The sequence below is a fragment of the Acomys minous genome (assembly GCF_964271855.1).
Source record: "Acomys minous genome assembly, chromosome: 13".
Classification (NCBI taxonomy): domain Eukaryota; kingdom Metazoa; phylum Chordata; class Mammalia; order Rodentia; family Muridae; genus Acomys; species Acomys minous.
Window position 1 is genome coordinate 108,661,070 of NC_140495.1, and position 19,859 is coordinate 108,680,928.

Genomic DNA, 19,859 nt, shown 5'->3' on the forward strand with positions numbered 1-19,859 from the left:
AAATTAGTAACTATACATTTAACCTAAAACAGAAAAAATACTCTTGTTCTTAAACGTTCAGACTGAGTGGGCAAAGCTTCCAGAAGACACTGTGTGTGTCTTGTGCACTGTTGGCATTCACTGATGGGCTGTGCTGAGGAGCAGCTGGTGACTGTCCTGTCTCCTCACCCTCAGTCCACCTGGAAGGCTGCTGTGCAGGAAGGCTGTTCGACTCCCGAGACGTGGTGTTCGTTGTTGGTGAGGGAGAGGACCACGACATCCCCATTGGGATTGACAAAGCCCTGGAGAAGATGCAGAGGGAAGAGCAGTGCATTTTGTACCTTGGGCCACGGTAAGAGGCGCCCGTTTCAGGACAGTGAGCTGTCTGAGGGACAAGGACCCACTTGCTGTTTCTCTCACCCGGCATTTGTTGTCATGGTAAAGCTCTTTGGTTGAGTCAGGTGACGCTTGGTCCAGCAGTTTGGGGCCTCACACTACCGTAGAGGTTTGCGGGCGAGTTGGCTCAGCTAAGTATGTTTAACAACAGGACCCACAGTCAAGCCTTGTTCTTGATCTGTCCGACTGCCACGGCGCCACATCAGCAAAGCCAGGCCGGCTCCTGCGCTCTCTTGATTCTCTTTTTCTCTTCTCTGAATTCAGCAGGAGGCTTTTGGGAGTTGGAGTAATGCATGATTTACTACCACTTGACTCTGGGCCACATTCTTATATGAAGTCCCTAAAGGAAGAAAAAGCCAGCTTGTTCTTCCTGGATCTAAAGGCAGCGGAGATGACTCATTTTTGCCTAAATTTTTCCCGTCATAAGGATAGCCATTAGCACTTCCAAGCTTGGAACTCTCCGGCATTGACAGTCTCTTGTGAAAACATGTTTCCTATTATTTTCAGATCTAAAATTATACCATAAATTCAACTCTTCTATCTTGAGAAAAGGACCCCTGAGAGAATCCAGGGATGCCGCCCGCCTGCAAGTACATATGCTTGCCCAGAGTGGCCTCAGAGGCTGCACAGATTGCCCCTGGCAGGGTTATGAGTTCTGAGACTCACTGAGCTGCCCTCACCAGTAGGAACTCAGTGGTTTTTGTCCTGTCCTTCAAGTTTGCGCTGGAGTATAGTTCACTCTATAATGAAGCTATTTCTTTTTTACTGAAAGAGTTTTCCCCCCTTACTTACAGAGCAGGTGCTTCATAACCTACAGTCCTTTCTTCTTCTTCTTCTTCTTCTTCTTCTTCTTCTTCTTCTTCTTCTTCTTCTTCTTCTTCTTCTTCTTCTCTTCTTTTTCTTCTTCCTCCTCCTCCTCCTCCTTCTCCCCTCCCCTGCCCCCAAGACAGGGTCTCTCTGTGTAGCCTTGGCTGTCCTAGACTTGCTTTGTAGACCAGGCTGGCCTGGAACTTGCAGAGATCCACCCGCCTCTGTCTCCCAAATTCTGGGATTAAAGGCGTGCACCACCACACCCAGCTTCTTTTTCTCTTTTGAGACCTGTGCTCACTATGTAGCCCTGGCTGTTCGTTAACTCAAAGAGATCTGTTTGCATCTGGTTTCCAAGTGATGGGATTAAAGTTCTCTAATCAAGTATGATTTAACATTCCAAAACTATATCACTGCACACTCAGGTGGCCTTGTCTCAGAAATATTCTCACAGCTTGTCTCTTTAAGGGCATTCTGTAAGTGTGAGCATTCAGAAACACAGGACCCAGGTCTTTAAGTCTTATCCTAGGTGGAAGATAGTTTGGAGAGCAGACGTCTCAAGTTTAACATCAAAGTGAATCAAACTGCTTCTGCTGGTGAGTGCAGTGAGTCCCTCGCAGTGTGCACTGTTGGCCGCTCCTGGCTGAGCTCTGCTCTCCGCAGCCTACCAGTGGTGGCACCTGGGCAAGTCACCCAGCTCCCCTGTGTCCTGCATAGTTGCAGAGGCCTGAATGGAGTAATGAGGCGATCACTTAGCAAGCCACCCTGCCCAGGTCAGCCCTCCCCTGTTAACTGTTACTGCTTTTGCAATAGCTTTCGTCCCTTGTACCCTTAGGCCACAAGAATATAGAAATCTCTGGAACAAATGGTAGAGTTCTACATCTTTTCAAGCATAAAAAACGCTAAGTTCTTATAAGTTGTAGTGTATAGCGGGGGTATGTGTGTGCACGCACACATGTGTTGGGCGGGGGTGGCAGAATGTGTGCCTCCCGAGTGCTGAGATTAAAGGCCTATGCCACCACGCCTGGTTGCCAAGCACATTCTATGCAATGCTCTCTATACTGTCTTCATGTGCTTGTGTAATACTGTACACATGGGTAGAACATCCTATGACCAAGTATGGTTTGTGTGCATGCAGTGAATTGACTTGTCCTATTCAGAGTCCATCAAATCTGAGTTGCTATAAACTGCTGATCAAATTTATACTCAGTGTCTTCTGCATTTTGCCTTCCTTCCCCTCCCCCAGCCTCATCCCCACTTCCTCCTTGACATCCCTGACTCCTTGGCAGGATGTTTCCATAAGGAGCTAACAAAGATTCGGTTTTGTCTCTCACACAGGATCTTTTCTCAGGAGTGTCCTATAACACTGGCCAAAGTGGTTCCTCTCTTGGAGGGCCTCCCACTCACAGGAGTTTTTCTCACTTTTCCAAAATATGTTTGCTCTGCTCAAACAAATAAATTATTAAATATTGTGACTGATTTCTGCTTTAGGTTCAGTAGAGACAGTTTTTAACTTTTTCCTTATGCCTGTTTGTGAACAGTCCCAGAGAACACACACTGTTGAGCACAGTCACAAGAACTTTGTGGGTCACAACAGTAGGCAGTCTTCTCCAGACAGTGAGGTCTGGGCTTGGTTCTGGCTTTGCACTGCCTGTGTAGCTCTCAGGAAGCATATTTCTCTGGCCTCAGCTTCTTTATCTGTACGGAGCAGCAGGGAAAACTTTCAAGTGTTGGGGTACACTGCAAGGCTGGCTGGCCCTCCATGCCTTTATGTGTCTGCCCTCCAAGGCAGCTGTTGCTCAGGGGTGTTGACTCTGGACTTCCATTTCTGCTTTTTATTTTTCAGTCAGGTCCTGCTTTGCCCAGCCTGAGCCAGTGTAAGTCTGGCATCTTTCTAACACAAAATAGGCCAGCCATTCCCAGAACAGATGGATGTGCACCTGAGCCTCAACAGGAAGATATGTTCTACCAGTCTTGACAGAATTACTTTGTTTTAACCAGGAGAGATGGAACAAATAATCTTTAATCTTCTCTTATCGCACTGGTAATGGCCAGGCTGCACCTCTTCCAGCCCAGTCCCCACACTCTCCGTTCGCCCCGCGCCGCACCCCACCCTCCACCCATCGCCACTCCCTTGTCAGGGAGCCTCCAATGTCAGTTCCTTTTTAGCATTACTGATGTTTTGGACTGAATAATTCTTGCTGATGGCAGACAAGGGTTGTCCTTGTGCCGTGAGGATGTGCACTATATTTCTGGACTCCTCTCTGTCAGCCAATAGCAGCCCTACCCAGATATCTCTAGGCATTACTAAATGCTTCCCTGACAAAGAAGGCTTAAAATCAATCCAATTAAGTGCCACTCTTCCAAAGTCATGCCAGGTCTTGGGTTGCATTTGTCCCTTTTCACAAAGACTCCAATCATAACAAGCTCTCAGCAACAGACCTAAGAAGTCCCTACCTGTCTGCCTCCTTTGCAACAGGTGAGGGACGTTCCTTATTTACCACAGGCTGTTCTGAGACACGCCTCCCCCCACCCCCAGCCCCCAGGGAGAAAACCAGGCACCATTTCCTAGAACTGGCCGCTGGCAGTTGCACCCTTTCCTTTAGGCTTTGCTGCCGATCCTTTGCACGCACTGTGTTATGACTGCCACACCCAGCTCTTTCCAGGCGCCTGTGCCTCTGCTCCAGCTGCTCCTTTTCTTGTGTAACAATAGAGGTGAGAGAGCAAGCAGGTTTTCCTGGAAAATTCAAACAGGAGGTAGAGATGTAGCCCCTGCAGCGGGTGTGTACCTCCCACCCCACCCCTGCCCCAGGCCTCAGAGAAGGCCCAAGTAGGGTATTGGGTTATAGGGATATCGATAGCCTTAGCCCAGTTTTGACATCTTTCAGACCTAACCCTTCTGGTTGACTGGCCTTTCTGGCCATTTCATACTTGAAGACTAGTTTGGCTCACAGACGATAATAAGAACAGTACTCCTCAGAGCTTCATGCTCATGCTGAGCTTGTTCTTTGTGTTTGGTTGGTTTGTTTAAAAGAGTTATTTATTAATATATATACAGTTCTCTACCTGCAGGACAGAAGAGGGCACCAGGTCTCATTATAAATGGCTGTGAGCCACCATGTGGTTGCTGGGAACTGAACTCAGGACCTCTGGAAGAGCAGACGGTGCTCTTAACCTCTGAGCCATCTCTCCAGCCCCCTGTTTGTTTGTTTTTTGAAACAGTGTCTCTCTATTTGTATGTAGCATCAGCTCTTCTGGAACTCACATCCATCCTCCTGCCTCTACCTCCCAATTGCTGAGAATAAAGGTGTGCACCACTGCTCCTGGTTCAGGGCATTGTTCTGGATGCTGGGAATCCCTGAGGCGGACAGACAGAGCTCCTGGGGATTCTGTCCCAGCAGACACATTCTTCCCAAATATAATTACTTTGCTTAATATCTAAAATAGTCCCAGAACAAGATTACAGAAGCTGGGTGTGGTGGCATACTCCAGAAACTAGTGCCCAGGAGGCTGTAGCAAGACCCTGGCCCTTAAAATGAAATTTACACAGCCTTGGAGTTTATTTTGTCTTGTCTTTTTTGTTTTGTTTTGTTTTTGTTTTTGTTTTTAACTTAGTTTTGGCTAAGGGTATTTACTGCATTTTGAGCAGGATAACTGCAGAGGAGTAAGTTTGTATGCCTCTAGGTTTGTCACTGGACTCTGTTTCTCAGTGTGCCTTTTAAAATCTTTAAGAAATACCATGAGACCCTTTTCCTTTGCTGATGTGTTGCCCGTATCTGACTGGAGGTGGTGCTCTACTACAATGATTACAGTAGTGGACTCTTCTGGCGTTTCTGCCCATAAACCTTAAAAGGAGAAAGTCCTTGTAACCAACAAGGGGGAAAAAAAGAAGCGTAAAACCAAGCAGAGAAAACGACATCACTGTTGAGCAGCACATAAAACCTCTGTCCCAAGTAGCCCAAGAATTATGCTCGTGTGCTAAGAGAAAACCAGACGCAGCGGAGCACAGCATGGGCCATGCGCGTGTCTCCTTCCGGGCAGCCTCTGCCCTGTGCTGATTCTGTGCCCCGGGAAACCAAAGGAAATACCTGGAACTGCACCAATTCTTCTAAGTGTTATTTTTTACTCTCCATTTCAGGTATGGTTTTGGAGAAGCAGGGAAGCCGAAATTTGGCATTGAACCCAATGCTGAACTTATGTATGAAGTTACGCTTAAGAGCTTCGAAAAGGTAAGGGACTCGAGCTTCTCTAAAGTCCTGGTGGGCTTCTTCTCCATCCCCTTCCGGTAGCTCTACATCAGGTGCTCTGGCCAGACGCTGTTCCTGTGCTTGCTGCTCGTGGCCATGACTCTTGTCCCTACACTTCTGCTTAGAGCACAGGAAGCCGATGTAACAGGGTACATAAGAGGAGCTGGTGCTCTTATTACTATGTTATTGTGTGTCAGCCTTCTCTCCCTCTCTCTCCCCTCTCTCTCTCTCCCTTCCCCCTCTCCCTCTCTTTCTCTCCCTCTCTTCCTCTCCCTCCCCCCTCCCCCCCACCTTCCCCGCCTCTCTCTTTCTGAGTGGAATCCAAGACTTGTTCCCTTATTTTTTCCTAGGCTTGTTCTTTTTGTACTTTTTTTTTTCCTAGGTTGTGGACAAAAGAGTTCACTTACTACCAACTCCTTAGGGGAGTTGGGGTGTAGTTTTTCAGTGCTGAACGAACTGTATGCTCCATAGGTGCCCCCCCCCATGGCTCCAGGTTACTGTCCCAGCCTCTGCGCTTCAGGGCCAGCAGGCTGCAGCTAGGGAGGGACAGGAAACAAACCTGCTCCCCAGGCTGTTTTTCAAACTCGTCCTAGAACAAAAGAGAGGAGTTTGCAGAGGCTTCCACTAGTGTGCTTCCTTGGACGTGCTCCCCACCAGGGCCACCTCTGGTGGCTCTCAGCTGTAGCCCCAAGTGACCAGCATCCCACCCCTCCTGGGACCGCCCATCTCATTAACTTTTTATTTCTGTGAAATCATGTCCCCATGTTCTGTACAGTAGGTTTTCACTAGAAATGTAACCTTCCATATTATACTAGATCCCAAAAGGAAATCGTCTTCTTGTTAGCTTGTAAATTTGGGAAGAAAAAGAAGTAAGGTTCTCCCCCACCACCATGTTCCCTAACACACATGCTCTAGTCATACGGTTGCTTATTTGAGGTAACCTCTTTTGAAAGCCTCCAAGCTCGGTACTGATCTCTTCGTGGGCTTTCATTGCTAAGAGAAAGTCCAAAGAGTCTTTAACAGGTGATTGTCAAGGATTCATGCTTCCCTGCCCCTTTCTAGAAGGACCTCTACCCTCCTTTCACACTTTTTGAGGAACATTCTTACTGTCCCACTGCACCAAGCTTGTGCTGCCATGGCTCCTCGAGTGTGCCTGCAGCCACTGGGCCAACTCAGATGTGGAGGCCTCTGATTTTCCAATCTACCTGGTTCAGTCCCCTGGCCTGCAGAAAGGAAAGGGAAGGCAGAGGCCAGTGTGGTGTGCACCACTTATGACCCAGTGCTCTGTTGGCTGAAGCAGAAGGGATCATCTGCATGGAGGTGTGTGCTGACAGTCCCAAGGCTGGGCAGACAAGAGGACCCTGGGCCTTGCTGGCCACCCAGCCTAGCCAGTCAGTTTGCTCAGTGAGAGACCCTGTCTCAAAAGACTAAGTAAAGGTCTGACAAGATGGCTGTGTGAGTAAAAAAGCATTTGCCGCAGAGCCTGGCAATTGGAGTGTGGTCTCTAGAACCCACATGGAAGAGGAGAGCTGACTCCGCAGAGCTGTCCTTTGACCTCCACACATGCACACGATAATAAGAACACGAATAAGGAATAAAATTAGTCAATATAGTGTATGCATTTTTTCACTAAAGTTTTTTAAAAGACAAAAGTATATGGAAAAATAAACAATGTTATTTTTTCAAAAATAGCTGGAGAGTGATAGAGGAGGACACTAACCTTGACCTGTGCTTTTCACACAGGCACAACATGCACTAGCAGTGCTTTTCTTTTCAACACTGAAACCAATAGGAAAACACGCAAAGGACCCTTTGCTAGGTGTTAGCTAGGCTTTCAGATAATTAAGCCAGAGGGGAAGAGATAGCTCACTGAGTAAGAGAAACTCCTGTGTGAGCATTAAAGACTCCTGGGCTGGGGCTCAGAGGTTAAGAGCCCTGTCTGTTCTTCCAAAGGTCCTGAGTTCAGTTCCTAGCAACCATATAGTGGCTCACAACCATCTATAATGAGATCTGGTGCCCTCTTCTGGCCTGCAGGTGTACATGCAGGCAGAACACTATACATAATATATAACTTTTTTTAAAAAAAGACTCCTAACATGCACATAGAAGGGCATATCTGCAAGGAGGTGGCATGGTCGAGTATCCCTCAGGTCTCTAAAGTAGGTGAGAGCTGCTGTGGTACCTGGAGACCACCCTGATTGTCCTCTGAGTAGAGGGACTTTTGCTATCAACTCAACCACGACTGCCGTGTTTCCCTAAGACCTCAGCGCTCTACTGGCTTTTGTGATCTAAAACCCAGCTGTTCATGTGGTTTTTTTTTTTTTTTTTTCAGTGCTGAGGATTAAACCCATGGCCTCAAGCACACAGGACAAGGACTTCTCAGTGAGGATAGCCCCAGAGCTGTTGTTTCTAGACCCATGTACTGTTGAGGAGAGTAGGATATTCATGTTACAAGCTAGCAGGTGGGGGTCAAGTCGTTAATGTTCAGCTCTGTGGTGGTCTTTTGCACGAACTCTGTCTTCATAATCATATTTTGTGTAAATCCAAGTAAAGTTAGACATAGTGATACGCACCTGTAATCCCAGCACTTGGGAGGTAGAGACAGGAGGATCCAGAGCAAGGTCAACCTCAGCTGCATAGTGAATTTGTTGTATAATCCTGTTACTTGGGAGGACCAGAAGTTCAAGGTCACCCTCAGGGGCATAGTAAAGCAGAGGCTAGCCTGGGATACATGCAGTGCTGTCTGGGAAAAAAAAGAAAAGAAAAGCAATTCCCGAAGTATACACTGCAAAGTGATATTGTTGGAGGTCACACTACATCAGGTTGTGTGGATGGCGAGACAACTGCCTGACTGAAATTTTAGAAATACTCTGCATATACAGCTTGGCCTGGACGATAAGTAATAATATCATTTTAGAGTTGAAAAACGAGCTTGACAGAAACGCCTTGTTAAAATGACAGCAGCTGTGCTCGCTTCGGCAGCACATATACTAAAATGACAGCAGCATTGCACTGTGGAGGTTCACAGGAGGGACATCGGGGTCCTTCCCTTCCTCAGGAGGCCTTGCTTTGTCATTCTAACAGTGAGTCCTTCAGAGTCCCTTGGACAGCATGGGTCCAACCGCAGCTTGGGAGCCACGGTGCGTGTTGTTAATGTAGTAAGAGTGCCAGCCTGGCAGGGCAGCACTCTACCTGCTGGCGTCCTGTGAGTTTGGCATGTCGGCTAGAAATAGCTGCCGTTTGTTCTCCCGATGGCAGCTGCTCTGCTCCCTCCTCTGCTCCCCTAACTGACTCCACCACTCTCTACGCAGGCCAAAGAGTCCTGGGAGATGGACACCAAAGAAAAACTGGAGCAGGCTGCCATTGTCAAAGAAAAGGGGACTGTGTACTTCAAGGTGTGTGCGCCTCTAAGTCCTCCCATGTCAGGGCCTTACGCGTGTGTGGGTGAGCCACGCTGCTGGCCCTGCTCTGCGTCCTCTCAGCACCTTTTTGGTAAGAATAGCCCTCAGTGTTCCCAGGCCTGCTGTTTTCAGTATAAGGATGGTGAGAAGAGAGTGTTAGCACCTCTTCTGTGCACTGTGAGCAAATGGTAACCTTTCCTGGGAGTAGCCTCAGCCCGGCTTGCTCACCTGCCTCTGCACCACTCAAGACCTAATGCAGCCTGGTTGGTCCAGTGAGCATGCAGGGAGCATGGAGAGCAAGGATGGGGTGTCGGTCACTAGTCAGCTCACGGGAGCGGCTCCACAGCCTGCTTCTCCCCATTCCCTGACAAGTCACTGAATGATCTCCCCCACATCTGTGCTGCGTTTGTTTTTATGTAAGTACCACTAAATCGAGTCTCTTCCTGATTGTTTTGATTGTAATTTTCTTTTTTGTAGTGTTTTGTGTTGTTGTTTTGGTTTGGTTTTTTGAGACAGGGTTTCTCTGTGTAGCCTTAGCTGTCCTGGACTCTCTTTATAGACCAGGCTGGCCTCGAACTCACAAAGATCTGCCTGCCTCTGCCTCCCCAGTGCTGGGATTAAAGAGGTGCCCCACCACTGCCCAGCTAATTGTAATTTTCAACTAAAAAAAAGAAAAGAAAAGAAAAAAAGAATACCTTTGCTCTTTACATTGAAACAGCAGAGGGCTGGATAGATGGCTCAGCGGTTAAGAGCACTGGCTGCTGCTCTTCTAGAGATCCTGAGTTCAATTCCCAGCAACCACAGGTTCATTCATGATCATCTATCATGTGATCTGATGTCTTCTTCTGGCCTGTGGGTGTATGTGCAGATAGAGCACTCACACATAAAATAATTAAATTGAAACAGCAGTTTTCACAGCAAATACCCTCCTCTTTTTAAAAAATAACTTATTATTTTTATGTCATGTACATTGATGTTCTGCTTATGTGTGTCTGTGTGAGGTGTCAGATTCCCTGGAACTGGAATCACAGACAGTTTTGACCTGTCATTTGATGCTGGGAATTGAACCCACGTTCTTTGGAAGAATATCCAGTACTCTTAACTACTGAGCCATCTCTCCAGTGCCTCAAAGTAAATCTTTTTAAAAGTTTTATGAAGAAACACATCACTGCTTATCAGTGCTGCTGTAACTGAACAACAAAACAAAGATGCTATTACTCCTACCAGCTGGGTTTCAAGAAAGCCCTGGAGACGGGCATAGATGGCACAGCATCTAGGGATGGGCAGGCAAAGCCTTCCCAAGAACCTGATGGGAAGAGAGCAGTGGACCTTGCAGCGCCGCTTACAACTGATCTGAGCGATAGATAGCCCCTTCTCTAGAGCCTTGTCCATGGGACTGAGGGACCAGCGCTTTATCCCACAGGGCCTGAGCCACATGTGTAAGAAGAGAGGTGTTAGGGCGCTGTGCGAGTTGCTTGCCAGCCCACTCCCAAATGCCTGCCTTCTCCACATCAAGTGAAAAGGGCTTACTGATGAGAATTTAGAACTGGAAGTGTTTTACTGGAAGCAACGGACTCCGTTCCCTGCCTTGTAGTACAGAGAGCAAAGCCAGAAGCCAGCTTTGGTGGCACACACTTTTAGTCCCAACGCTCTGGAAGAAGGGACAGATGGATCTTTGTGGGTTCAAGGATAGCCTGGTCTACATAGCAAATTCCAAACAGCCAGGCATACATAGTAGGGACCTTTCTTTAAAAAAGGGGGGTGGTGGAGGGAGTCAAGTTTTCTCTCTTTCTTTTGTTTTTTTTGTTTGTTTGTTTTGAGACAGGGTTTCTTTCTCTATATAGCCTTGGCTGACCTAGACTCGCTTTGTAAGCCAGGCTGACCTCGAACTCATAGCAATCCGCCTGCCTCTGCCTCCCAAATGCAGGGATTAAAGGCGTGCACCACCATGCCCAACCTCTTGCTTTTCTTTCTTGTGGCTGCAGTCTTTAAACAAAATTCATTAGGTTTGTTTGTTTTGTTTCTGTTTTTGTTTGTTGTTGCTTGCTTCTTATTAATACTGTAAGGCAGAGAAGTTTGAATCAGGTCCTCATGATCCTCTCTTCTGAGATGTGCTGCCTCATCTACAGCCTTGCAGGGTGTCGGGTTGGGGGACCCCAAATGGGACAACTGCAGACCTGTGGGGCCATAGTCACCTCAAAAGGATCAGCTTAGTGAGTATGCACCGCATATGGTGGGGATAGGTTTTGTGTATTGTAAGTGACACTGGATCATCATTTTAAAGCATGTTTTTTACTATGGCTAAAATCCAGATTTTTAATACTATACATGTGTTTGTGTATTCGTAAGGAAGTTACTAAAATAGCATATGAATCATCAGAAACCATACAGTTGATGATATGAGCTCTGAAGTGGGAATCTGGAAAAGCATGCTTTGACTTTCATGGGATTCAGATCACTTACCTGTGTTGCTTGGGAGCAACCGGATATACCAGGATATGTATATTTCAGTATGTTTTGAATCTTCCTAAAATTACCAATCTGGATAAAATCTGGCTCATCAGCCACACATATGGAACATATCATTTTTAACATGTTATTTGATAGACAAGATCTTTCAAAACATGAGTCCTTTGGGAGGAAATTAATGAAAGGTTCAAAACCACTGACCTAAACTTACCCCATGAAGTCTCTGAACATTCTGTACTATCAAACCCTCCCTGGAGGCACCTTCCTAATTATAGGTGGAGAGCACGATGGTGCCCTCCTCAAGCTGGACGGTAGACTGTTTCCTTCCCTCTTCAATGGTTGAGGCAGCTTTCGTTTTGCTGTGCCACCATGCGCTTCATCTTCCCGGGGTATTTGAGTTGACATGTGCCGTGCACAGCATGCATGTGGGTGACTGCATACATGAGCTAGGCCATCTGCACGGTTTACAGCTGTGGGAAAAGTAAGACTGGACTCTGCTCTTTAGACTGATGCTTAAACTCCCTTTTAACCTTTGAACACTCATGAGACAGAAGCAGTTCTGAAAGTCATCACACAAGCCAGCTGAGAGACCTGGCCTGTGAGGAGGGCTGAGGACTCGTGACTGTGCGCAGGTGTCTTGCGCCCCCTAGTGCTCCTTGGGAAGGAAGTGTGTCAGAGGCTGGTTGTGCATGAGAGCTCTGTAGTCAATCCTAGTGCTAGTCTCAGCAGTGTTGAGTGGGTAAACACTGAGTTTAGTGTCCAGCAAGGTCTCTGCTAGGAAGTGTCCCCTATACTCAAGCTTGTGAGTGCCTGCTGCACAGAAGAGCCCTTGCCTGTGCCCCAGTCTTGATTGTGTGGCTACCGGCTGCCTCTCCACTCATGGATAACTACATTACTACAGCAGTGATCATTTTGTCTCCACCCCAGAGTTTCTTGTTTAGAGCATGTGCTGTGTGCAACATTCAGTTGTTTAAGCCAGGTGATGGTGGCGCACGCCTTTAGTCCCAGCACTTGGGAGGCAGAGACAGGCAGATCTCTGTGAGCTCCAGGCCAGCCAGGGCTACACAGAGAAACTCTGTCTCAAAAACCAAAAGCCAAACAAACAAAAACCATCCAGTTGTTTGCAGCTGTCAGAACTCATTAGTCAACAGGGCCATGTCTGTGAATCTGGTTACTCTGAAACAACAGTTCTCAACCCTGGGTTCACCATCCATTTGAAGGTCAATGGCCCTTTCACAGGGGTCACATATCAGATATCTTTACATTATGATTCACAACAGTAGCAAAATTGTATTTATGAAGTAGCAACAAAAAAATGTATGGTTGGGGGTCAGCACAACATGAAGATCCGTATTAAGGGTTGCAGCGTCAGGAAGGCTGAGACCACTGCGCTGGAGCCTTGCCAACTTAGCCAGGCCCGGCTGTGTGGAATGAAAATAAAGGCCTGGAGACACGACAGGTGCAGTGCTTGGCAGCACTGCAGAGGAGGCATGGTAGAACACATAAGAGTAGATGGTTCTCTCGCACACTGAGGTTGCTGTTCAGGGTGATTCAGCACACTGTACTCTGGCCCCACCTGCTCGTATAAGTAAAATGGTACCAGGATTCAGCCACAGTGGTGCAGTTCCACCTGTATTGGCTGGTGCTGCTGCACACTTCTAACGAGAGCTGAGGACTTGCACAATCTGCTTTACACTGCTTGGGCTGGGACTTCAGTTACCATATTGCAATATTTACTATGCAGCGCTGAATGCCAGGACAAAAGAGAAAAATCGCCTCCCCTTCCATAAGCCACCCAGCTCACGATCCTTCTGAGACTGATGAATGTTGGCTGCAAATGGTGTAGCCACCTGCTGCCAGGCTGAAAGAATGCCAAAGCCCAGCACGCTGTAGCACCAGCCTGCGGCAGCCTCCTCACAGACAGCGGGGATTCCACTGCACTAGGAAGGAGCAGGAGGAACTGAGGTGTAGAGGCAGGCGAGACTCTCACACTTCATTATATCCTTTCTAAGGCACAATACAAGTCATTACAGGCTCTTTTCCCCCTAGGGAGGCAAGTACATGCAGGCTGTGATTCAGTATGGCAAGATCGTGTCCTGGCTGGAGATGGAGTACGGCCTATCAGAGAAGGAGTCCAAGGCTTCACAATCCTTCCTGCTCGCAGCCTTCCTAAACCTGGCCATGTGCTACCTGAAGCTCAGAGAGTACACCAAAGCCGTGGAGTGCTGCGACAAGGTAGGTGGCTCTGTGGCGCCCACTTGGGCAGCCCACACCTTACCCTCCATCCATGTGGCTTCTGCTTCCCTTGAGGCTGCTCTATGGTCAACATGAACTGAGACAGACTACTTTTCTCATACATTTTACATAAAATAATTATCATAGAATTGGTAACTGTTTTCATGTGGCCGTCCTTATACTAGTTCTGAGTATCATAGTAGACCCTGTAGAGCTCTGTGCAGCCTTGGCTGCCTGGACTTGTTTTGCTTTTGGCTTTGGTTTTTTGTTTGTTTGTTTGTTTGTTTGTTTTTTGTTTTTGTTTTTTGAGACAGGGTTTCTCTATGTTGCCTTGGCTGTCCTGGACTGCCTTTGTAGACCAGGCTGGCCTTGAATTCAGTGACCCGCCTGCCTCTGCCCCCCGTGTGCTGGAAAAAAGGCGTGCACCATCACGCCCGGCCTACTAATAACTCTTATACTCATTATGAACCTTATAATAAAAACAATCCTTTTCTCAGGAAAAAGTTAGTCTAATGTAATACAAACAAACAAACAAACAAAACCCAAATCTACAAAGCTAAAGTCTTACAATGTACAAAATACGTCTTTTTGTGGTCACTTCATGTTCACTGTTTAAGTTTATCATTAGTTATTTTGTGTATATATATATGTATATATATATATACATATATATATATATATATGTAATACTATGAGTGTGGAGGAGCTCAGATGACAGTATGACAAAATTGTTATTTCTTTCCACCACATAGGTTCCAAGAGTCAAACTCCTGTCATCAGGCTTGGTAGCAAGTGCCTTTACCAGCTGAGCAATTTTTGACAGCCCTTGTTTTTGAGACAGGAATTCATATAGTCCAGGCAGAGGCAGGCAGATCACTGTGAGTTCAAGGCTACCCTGGTAGTCCAGGACAACCAAGGCTATACAGAGAAACCATGTCTCAAAAAACAAAACAAAAAAAGTTATGAGAGAGGCTGGAGAGATGGCTCAGAGCTCAAGAGCACTGTCTGCTCTTCCAGAGGTCCTGAGTTCATTTCCCAGCAACCACATGGTGGCTCACAGCCATCTATAATGAGATCTGGCGCCTCTTCTAGATGTCAGGTGTACATGCAGATTGAGCACTGTATACATAATAAATAAACAAACAAACAAATCTGTTTAAAGTTATGAGGGAAAGCTGTTGGGGTATTTCCACAGGGCAGCTTGCTAGAAGTGCTAGCGACAGGCACGGTTGCATTCTTAGGGCAGCGGAAGTGGCTCGGTGGTTAAGTGCCTGACGCAAGCACAAGGACCTGACTTTTGTCCCTAGCACACACACGAAAGCTGTGCATGAGGAGCAGTAGTCAGGGCTCTGGTCCAGTGCTAGCATCACATGGTGGCCCACAGCTGTCCCTAACTCCAGCCCCATGGGATCCGATTACCTTTTCTGACTGCCACAGGTGTGCAAGAAGTGCACAGATATACATGCTGGCAACACACACACCCACACTCACTCTCAAGAAATGAATTAATTCCAGGCTGCCCATGCCTGTAATCATTGTGTTGGCTGAGGCACACTGGTAGGTCTCCAGGACTCCCTGCCAGCCAGCCTCGCCTATTCAGCAAACTCTTTGCTAGTAAGAGACTGTCTCAAAAAACAAAGTGGACAGCTCCTGAGACATGACATCTGAGATTGTCATCTGACCTACAGGCACATGGTAGACACAGAAGTCACGTGGGGAGAGTTGGCTTTCAGGTGTGTTTGGATGGTACTGATGCTGTGGCATAGTGGTGACAGAGGGCATTCACTTGCTTCATAGAACCCAGACACAACATGTACCTTTCAAAAGCACGCCCTAGGGCGGGGCATGGTGCTGTACACTTTGAATCCCAGCCCTCAGAAGGCAGGGACAGGCAGATCTCTGAGTTTTGAGTTCATCCTGGTCTACATAGCAAGTTCCAGGACAGCCAGTTCTACATAGTGAGACCCTGCCTTAAAAAAAAATGCCCCTGGTACCTTCTCCTAACCCAGCGGTTCTCAACCTTCCTAATGCTGCAACTCTTTACCAAAGTTCCTCGTGTTGTGGGACCCTCCAAACATGAAATTGTTTGCATTGCTAATTCATAACTGTAGTTTTGCTACTGTTATGATCATAATATAAGCATCTGATATGTAGGCTGTTGGATATTCGACCCCTCGTTCAGTGAGATGTCACTGGTGAAGTACTCTCAGGACACAGTCAAACGTCTCAACACCATCTAGGGACCAAGGAAGGCTTCAACACCTGAGCCTTGTGGGCGTTTTGTACTAAAACACTGAGAACAAGTGACCCTGACTGTCTTTGAGTGTGTGGCTGCACATACACCTCTGCTTATTTCGGTGGGATTGGCGCGCGTCAGGTGAGAGGCCTTACAGTCCTCCCCTCTAACCTGTGGACCGTGTTCGTAGGCCCTGGGGCTGGACAGCGCCAATGAGAAAGGCTTGTACAGGAGGGGCGAGGCCCAGCTGCTCATGAATGAGTTCGAGTCGGCCAAAGGCGACTTTGAGAAAGTGCTGGAAGTAAATCCGCAGAACAAGGCCGCGAGACTGCAGATCTCCATGTGCCAGAAGAAGGCAAAGGAGCACAACCAGCGGGACCGCAGGGTGTACGCCAACATGTTCACCAAGTTTGCCGAGCAAGACGCAAAGGTGTGTGCGCCCTGGCCGAGGCAAGCCGAGAGCTGAGCTTGCCCTTGGCTTGGGTTATGTGAACACTAAGCACAGGAGACGGGACCCATGGGCAGCAATGGAGAAACAGGACTAAGGAAGACACTCAGTGTGACCAGAGCATGTGTTGGGGAGGCCCTGGCTTGTTCAGGAAAGAGCTGAGAGGCTAACTATGAGATATGCAGAGATCTTGGGCTTTATTTTTTAGGACAGGGCGTCACGCTGTGGACCTAGCTAGCGTCTCCTCAGTGATCCCTCTGCCTCTACCTCGTGAGTTCTAGGTTACAGGCACCTGCCACCAAACCAAGTTAAGTTGTTTTCTAAAAAATAACTAAATAAATTCAGCCAGGTGGTGATAGTGCACACACTTTTAATCCCAGCACTCAGGAGGTGGATCTCTGAGTTCAAGGCCAGCCTGGTCTACAAAGCCCCTGTCTCGAAAACCCCCCCCCCAAAAAAAAAATCGGACTGGAGAGATGGCTCAGAGGTTAAGGGCACTGGCTGCTCCTTCAAAGGTCCTGAGTTCAATTCCCAGCAACCACATGCTAACTCACAACTATGTATACTATAGTGTGTGATCTGATGCCCTCTTCTGGCCTGTAGGTGTTAAGTGCAGCCAAAGCACATACATAATAATAAATAAATAAATTTTTTAAAAAAAATTTGTGAGGCCAGCAATATTGTTTTCCCAGTGATAACTTTGTAGTTGAGTCCAGTTTGGCTTGGAAACAGGTGTGTTACTGCAGTGCCCTTTGCTATGTATCTGCTGGCCGTGGTGCCATGCTGGCAATGGGTCTATCTGAACACAGGTCAGCTGCTTGTCCTGCAGCCACCCTCTGGTCGCAAGGCTGTCCTCCATCATCAGTGTCCACTACCACCAGGTTGTTCAACAGCTGTCTCAGACAGCGAGCTCTTGTGTTGCATGCCACCACCCCCACTTACCCGAGCGCACCCCAGATACACGTGTACACATTTGTTATCTCGGGAAAGCAGGGGTTAATTTTATCTCCTCCTTTTCCTTTAACCCTCAGGAAGCAGCCAGCAAAGCAATGAGCAAGAAGGCTGTAGAAGGAGCAGCTGGCAAAAGATCCGCGAGTCAGGCCGCAGAAGAAGGAAAAGCTGAAGGCCACGTATGACGCCGCGCCAAGGAGGGAAGAGAGTCCTGATGAACTCGGCCCTCCTCGCTGGGCTCACCCCCAACTCAGGACTGAACAGTGTTTAGTGTAAGGTTTGTTACTGTCTCTGTGATTCTGGAAGCAGATGGCAAAACCAGTAGCTTCCCAAATAACCACCTGCTGCTGCCTGGGGTTTGGGGAGGGGGACGTGCCAGGGAGGCATAACCACGGGGGCTGTTGGTGTGGAGAGACCAGGCCAGCAGCCCAAGTCCAGCGCATTTCAGCTTGTCGCCTTTCAGTGCCCAGCTCAGAGTCCCTAAGTGACCCTGCGGCCTGCAGCCTGCTGCTGTGGGACTCTACGTCTGCACTTGAGTCCACAGCAGGAACCTTTGATAAACAAGCTCGGTGGATCTCTACTTTCCTGTTGGCAGGCAAGGCAGGCATGCACCATGACGGTGAGAGTTTGTTTGGAGCCCACAGCGAGGGGTCCCCAGGTCCACGGCCTGCCTTCCCAGCTCCCCTCTCAGACTGTGTGTTGTGGCTTTCTGTCGTCCCCAGCTTGTCCCAGGGAGGCTGTCACTCTGCCAGCACCCTTCATCAGTGAGGAGCAGATGGGAGTCCCAGGTTAGCCCTCTGCTTCGAATGAATTTCTGAGGTGTGCAGAGCAGTCAGAAGTGGCTCTGTCCCTGCTGTCCTCCCCTGAGGCCACGATCCCTGCCCGCCCAGCCGCTCGCCCTCATGTTTCCATTCTCTGTCTTGCTGTGAAGAACCTGAGGCTGCGTATGCAGCTAGGCCTGATGTGGTTGCTCCCTCTTACTTTTTATTACTTGTTTGTGAGCATATAGATCGCTTTATGGAAGGAACCTCACACTCCTCTATCATGCAAAAATATTTTTCAGATTTTACTTTTTAGCTTGGGTTTTGAAAGGCAAAATCTGTGAGGTTTAAAGCAGGTAGTTGTGAGGGTGCCTCAAGATTTGGCGGGCAGGTGCTTTGCCTCTGTGCTGCTGTGAGCTAGGAGGGCTGCTGGCTTCCCGTGCGGGTTCTCCAAGCCAAGGTCTCCAGGGCTTGCGCATTGAATCAGGGCAAGTTTTCAGTGGCTGTGGGATTGGGTTTTAGTCCTACGGGTAGCGTATGGGACTGGGCACGGCCTAGATATTCCCATGGCGGTGTCCCCGGCAGCCCGAGGCCCACCCCTCAGCCTGGAGGCCTCACCCCCAGCCCCGGGGACACTGGCAGTTGATCTAGATGGGTTTTTGATTTTGTGGTGGTTTCAATAAAACAGTCTCATTGTTAAATTAGGACCTTAAAACCTTCAAGTCAGTTGTTTCTTGCTGTTCTGATTTTACTCTACATGCAACAGATGGAAATAAATTGCGGAGAATTTCTTTTAGTGGTGACTAAGACCCCTCTAACTTCATATTTTACACTTCTGTCTCTTTCCATGAATTTTTTAGAGCCTAGTTTCACCTAGGAAGTACAAACTGTGAGAGTTGACGTTGCTCGTACAACTCACTAGTGTTTGTAGTTCTGCTGAGGAGAGTGCAGAAACAGTGAGGTCCTGGCTGAAATTTGAGCCTAATAAGTTAGGCCAGTTAGCTTTTGATAGAAAAACTCTTTTTCAAAAAATTGAGTGATCTTCACCAGGTATCTCTCAAGTGTGTATTGTGGCCACGGACGCTGGTGTGGGAAGGAGCGGGGTGCAAGGTGCCCACCACCACTGTGTTGTTCATGTTCTTGTGTTCAGTAATTTCAAACAGTTCATGTGGAAATCAGAAGATGTCTTCACATCACCTTTACACTGGGTAGAGTGATGGCTGACCAGTTGAGAAATTGAAATTTTGGTTTTTAAAAAATCATTTTGAAGCTGGGAGTAGTGGCGCACGCCTTTAATCCCAGCACTCAGGAGGCAGAGGCAGGCGGATCTCCATTAGTTCGAGGCCAGCCTGGTCTACAGAGTGAGACACTGTCTCAAAACAAATCATTTAGATGCATTTTGTGTTCCTTAAATAAATTTTTTAAAGTGGTTTTCCATTGTTTGTGGTTAGTTTTTTGTTTGATTGATTTTTAAAAGGAACTTTACCTGTGTGTGCTTGAGTGTGTGTCCAGGTGCGCTTGGAGACCAGCAGACGACCTTAGATCCCCTAGAACTGGAGTTGCAGGCCTTGTGAGGCACACATGAGTGCTGGGAACTGAACCCAGGTCCTCGGCAGAGCAGTAAATGCTCTTGACTGCTGGGCCACCTCTCTTTCCCATTCCTCCATTGTTACTGGGGTTTTTTATGATTTTATTTTACATGTATGAGTGTTTATCTGCATGTATTATATACATGCACCATGTACGTGTAGTGGCCAGGGAAGATAGAAGAGGGTATCAGATCCCCTGGAACTGGAAAAACAGTTTTAAGCCACCATGTAGGTACTTGGAACTGAACCCAGGTCCTCTGTAAGAGCAGCTGTGCTCAACCATTGAGCCATCTCTGCAGCCCCTGATTAAATAGTCTAAAAAGAAAAAATGAGCCAGGTG

General features: G+C 47.7%; 1 protein-coding gene across 3 annotated transcripts in view; it reads left to right on the forward strand.

The window, feature by feature from the left end:
- Positions 1-19,362, forward strand: part of FKBP5 (FKBP prolyl isomerase 5) — a 96,275-nt gene extending 76,913 nt beyond the window's left edge. For 2 of the 3 annotated variants that reach the window (XM_084755214.1, XM_084755213.1), the window contains 6 exons: positions 175-331; positions 5,321-5,411; positions 8,741-8,824; positions 13,349-13,534; positions 15,961-16,200; positions 17,250-19,362. In XM_084755214.1, coding sequence (XP_084611340.1) covers positions 175-331; positions 5,321-5,411; positions 8,741-8,824; positions 13,349-13,534; positions 15,961-16,200; positions 17,250-17,354 — 863 coding nt within the window. In that variant the 3' untranslated portion in view covers positions 17,355-19,362. The remainder of the gene's footprint in view (positions 1-174; positions 332-5,320; positions 5,412-8,740; positions 8,825-13,348; positions 13,535-15,960; positions 16,201-17,249) is intronic. The other variant, XM_084755215.1, reaches the window with a different exon arrangement.
- The last annotated feature ends 497 nt before the right edge of the window (positions 19,363-19,859 follow it).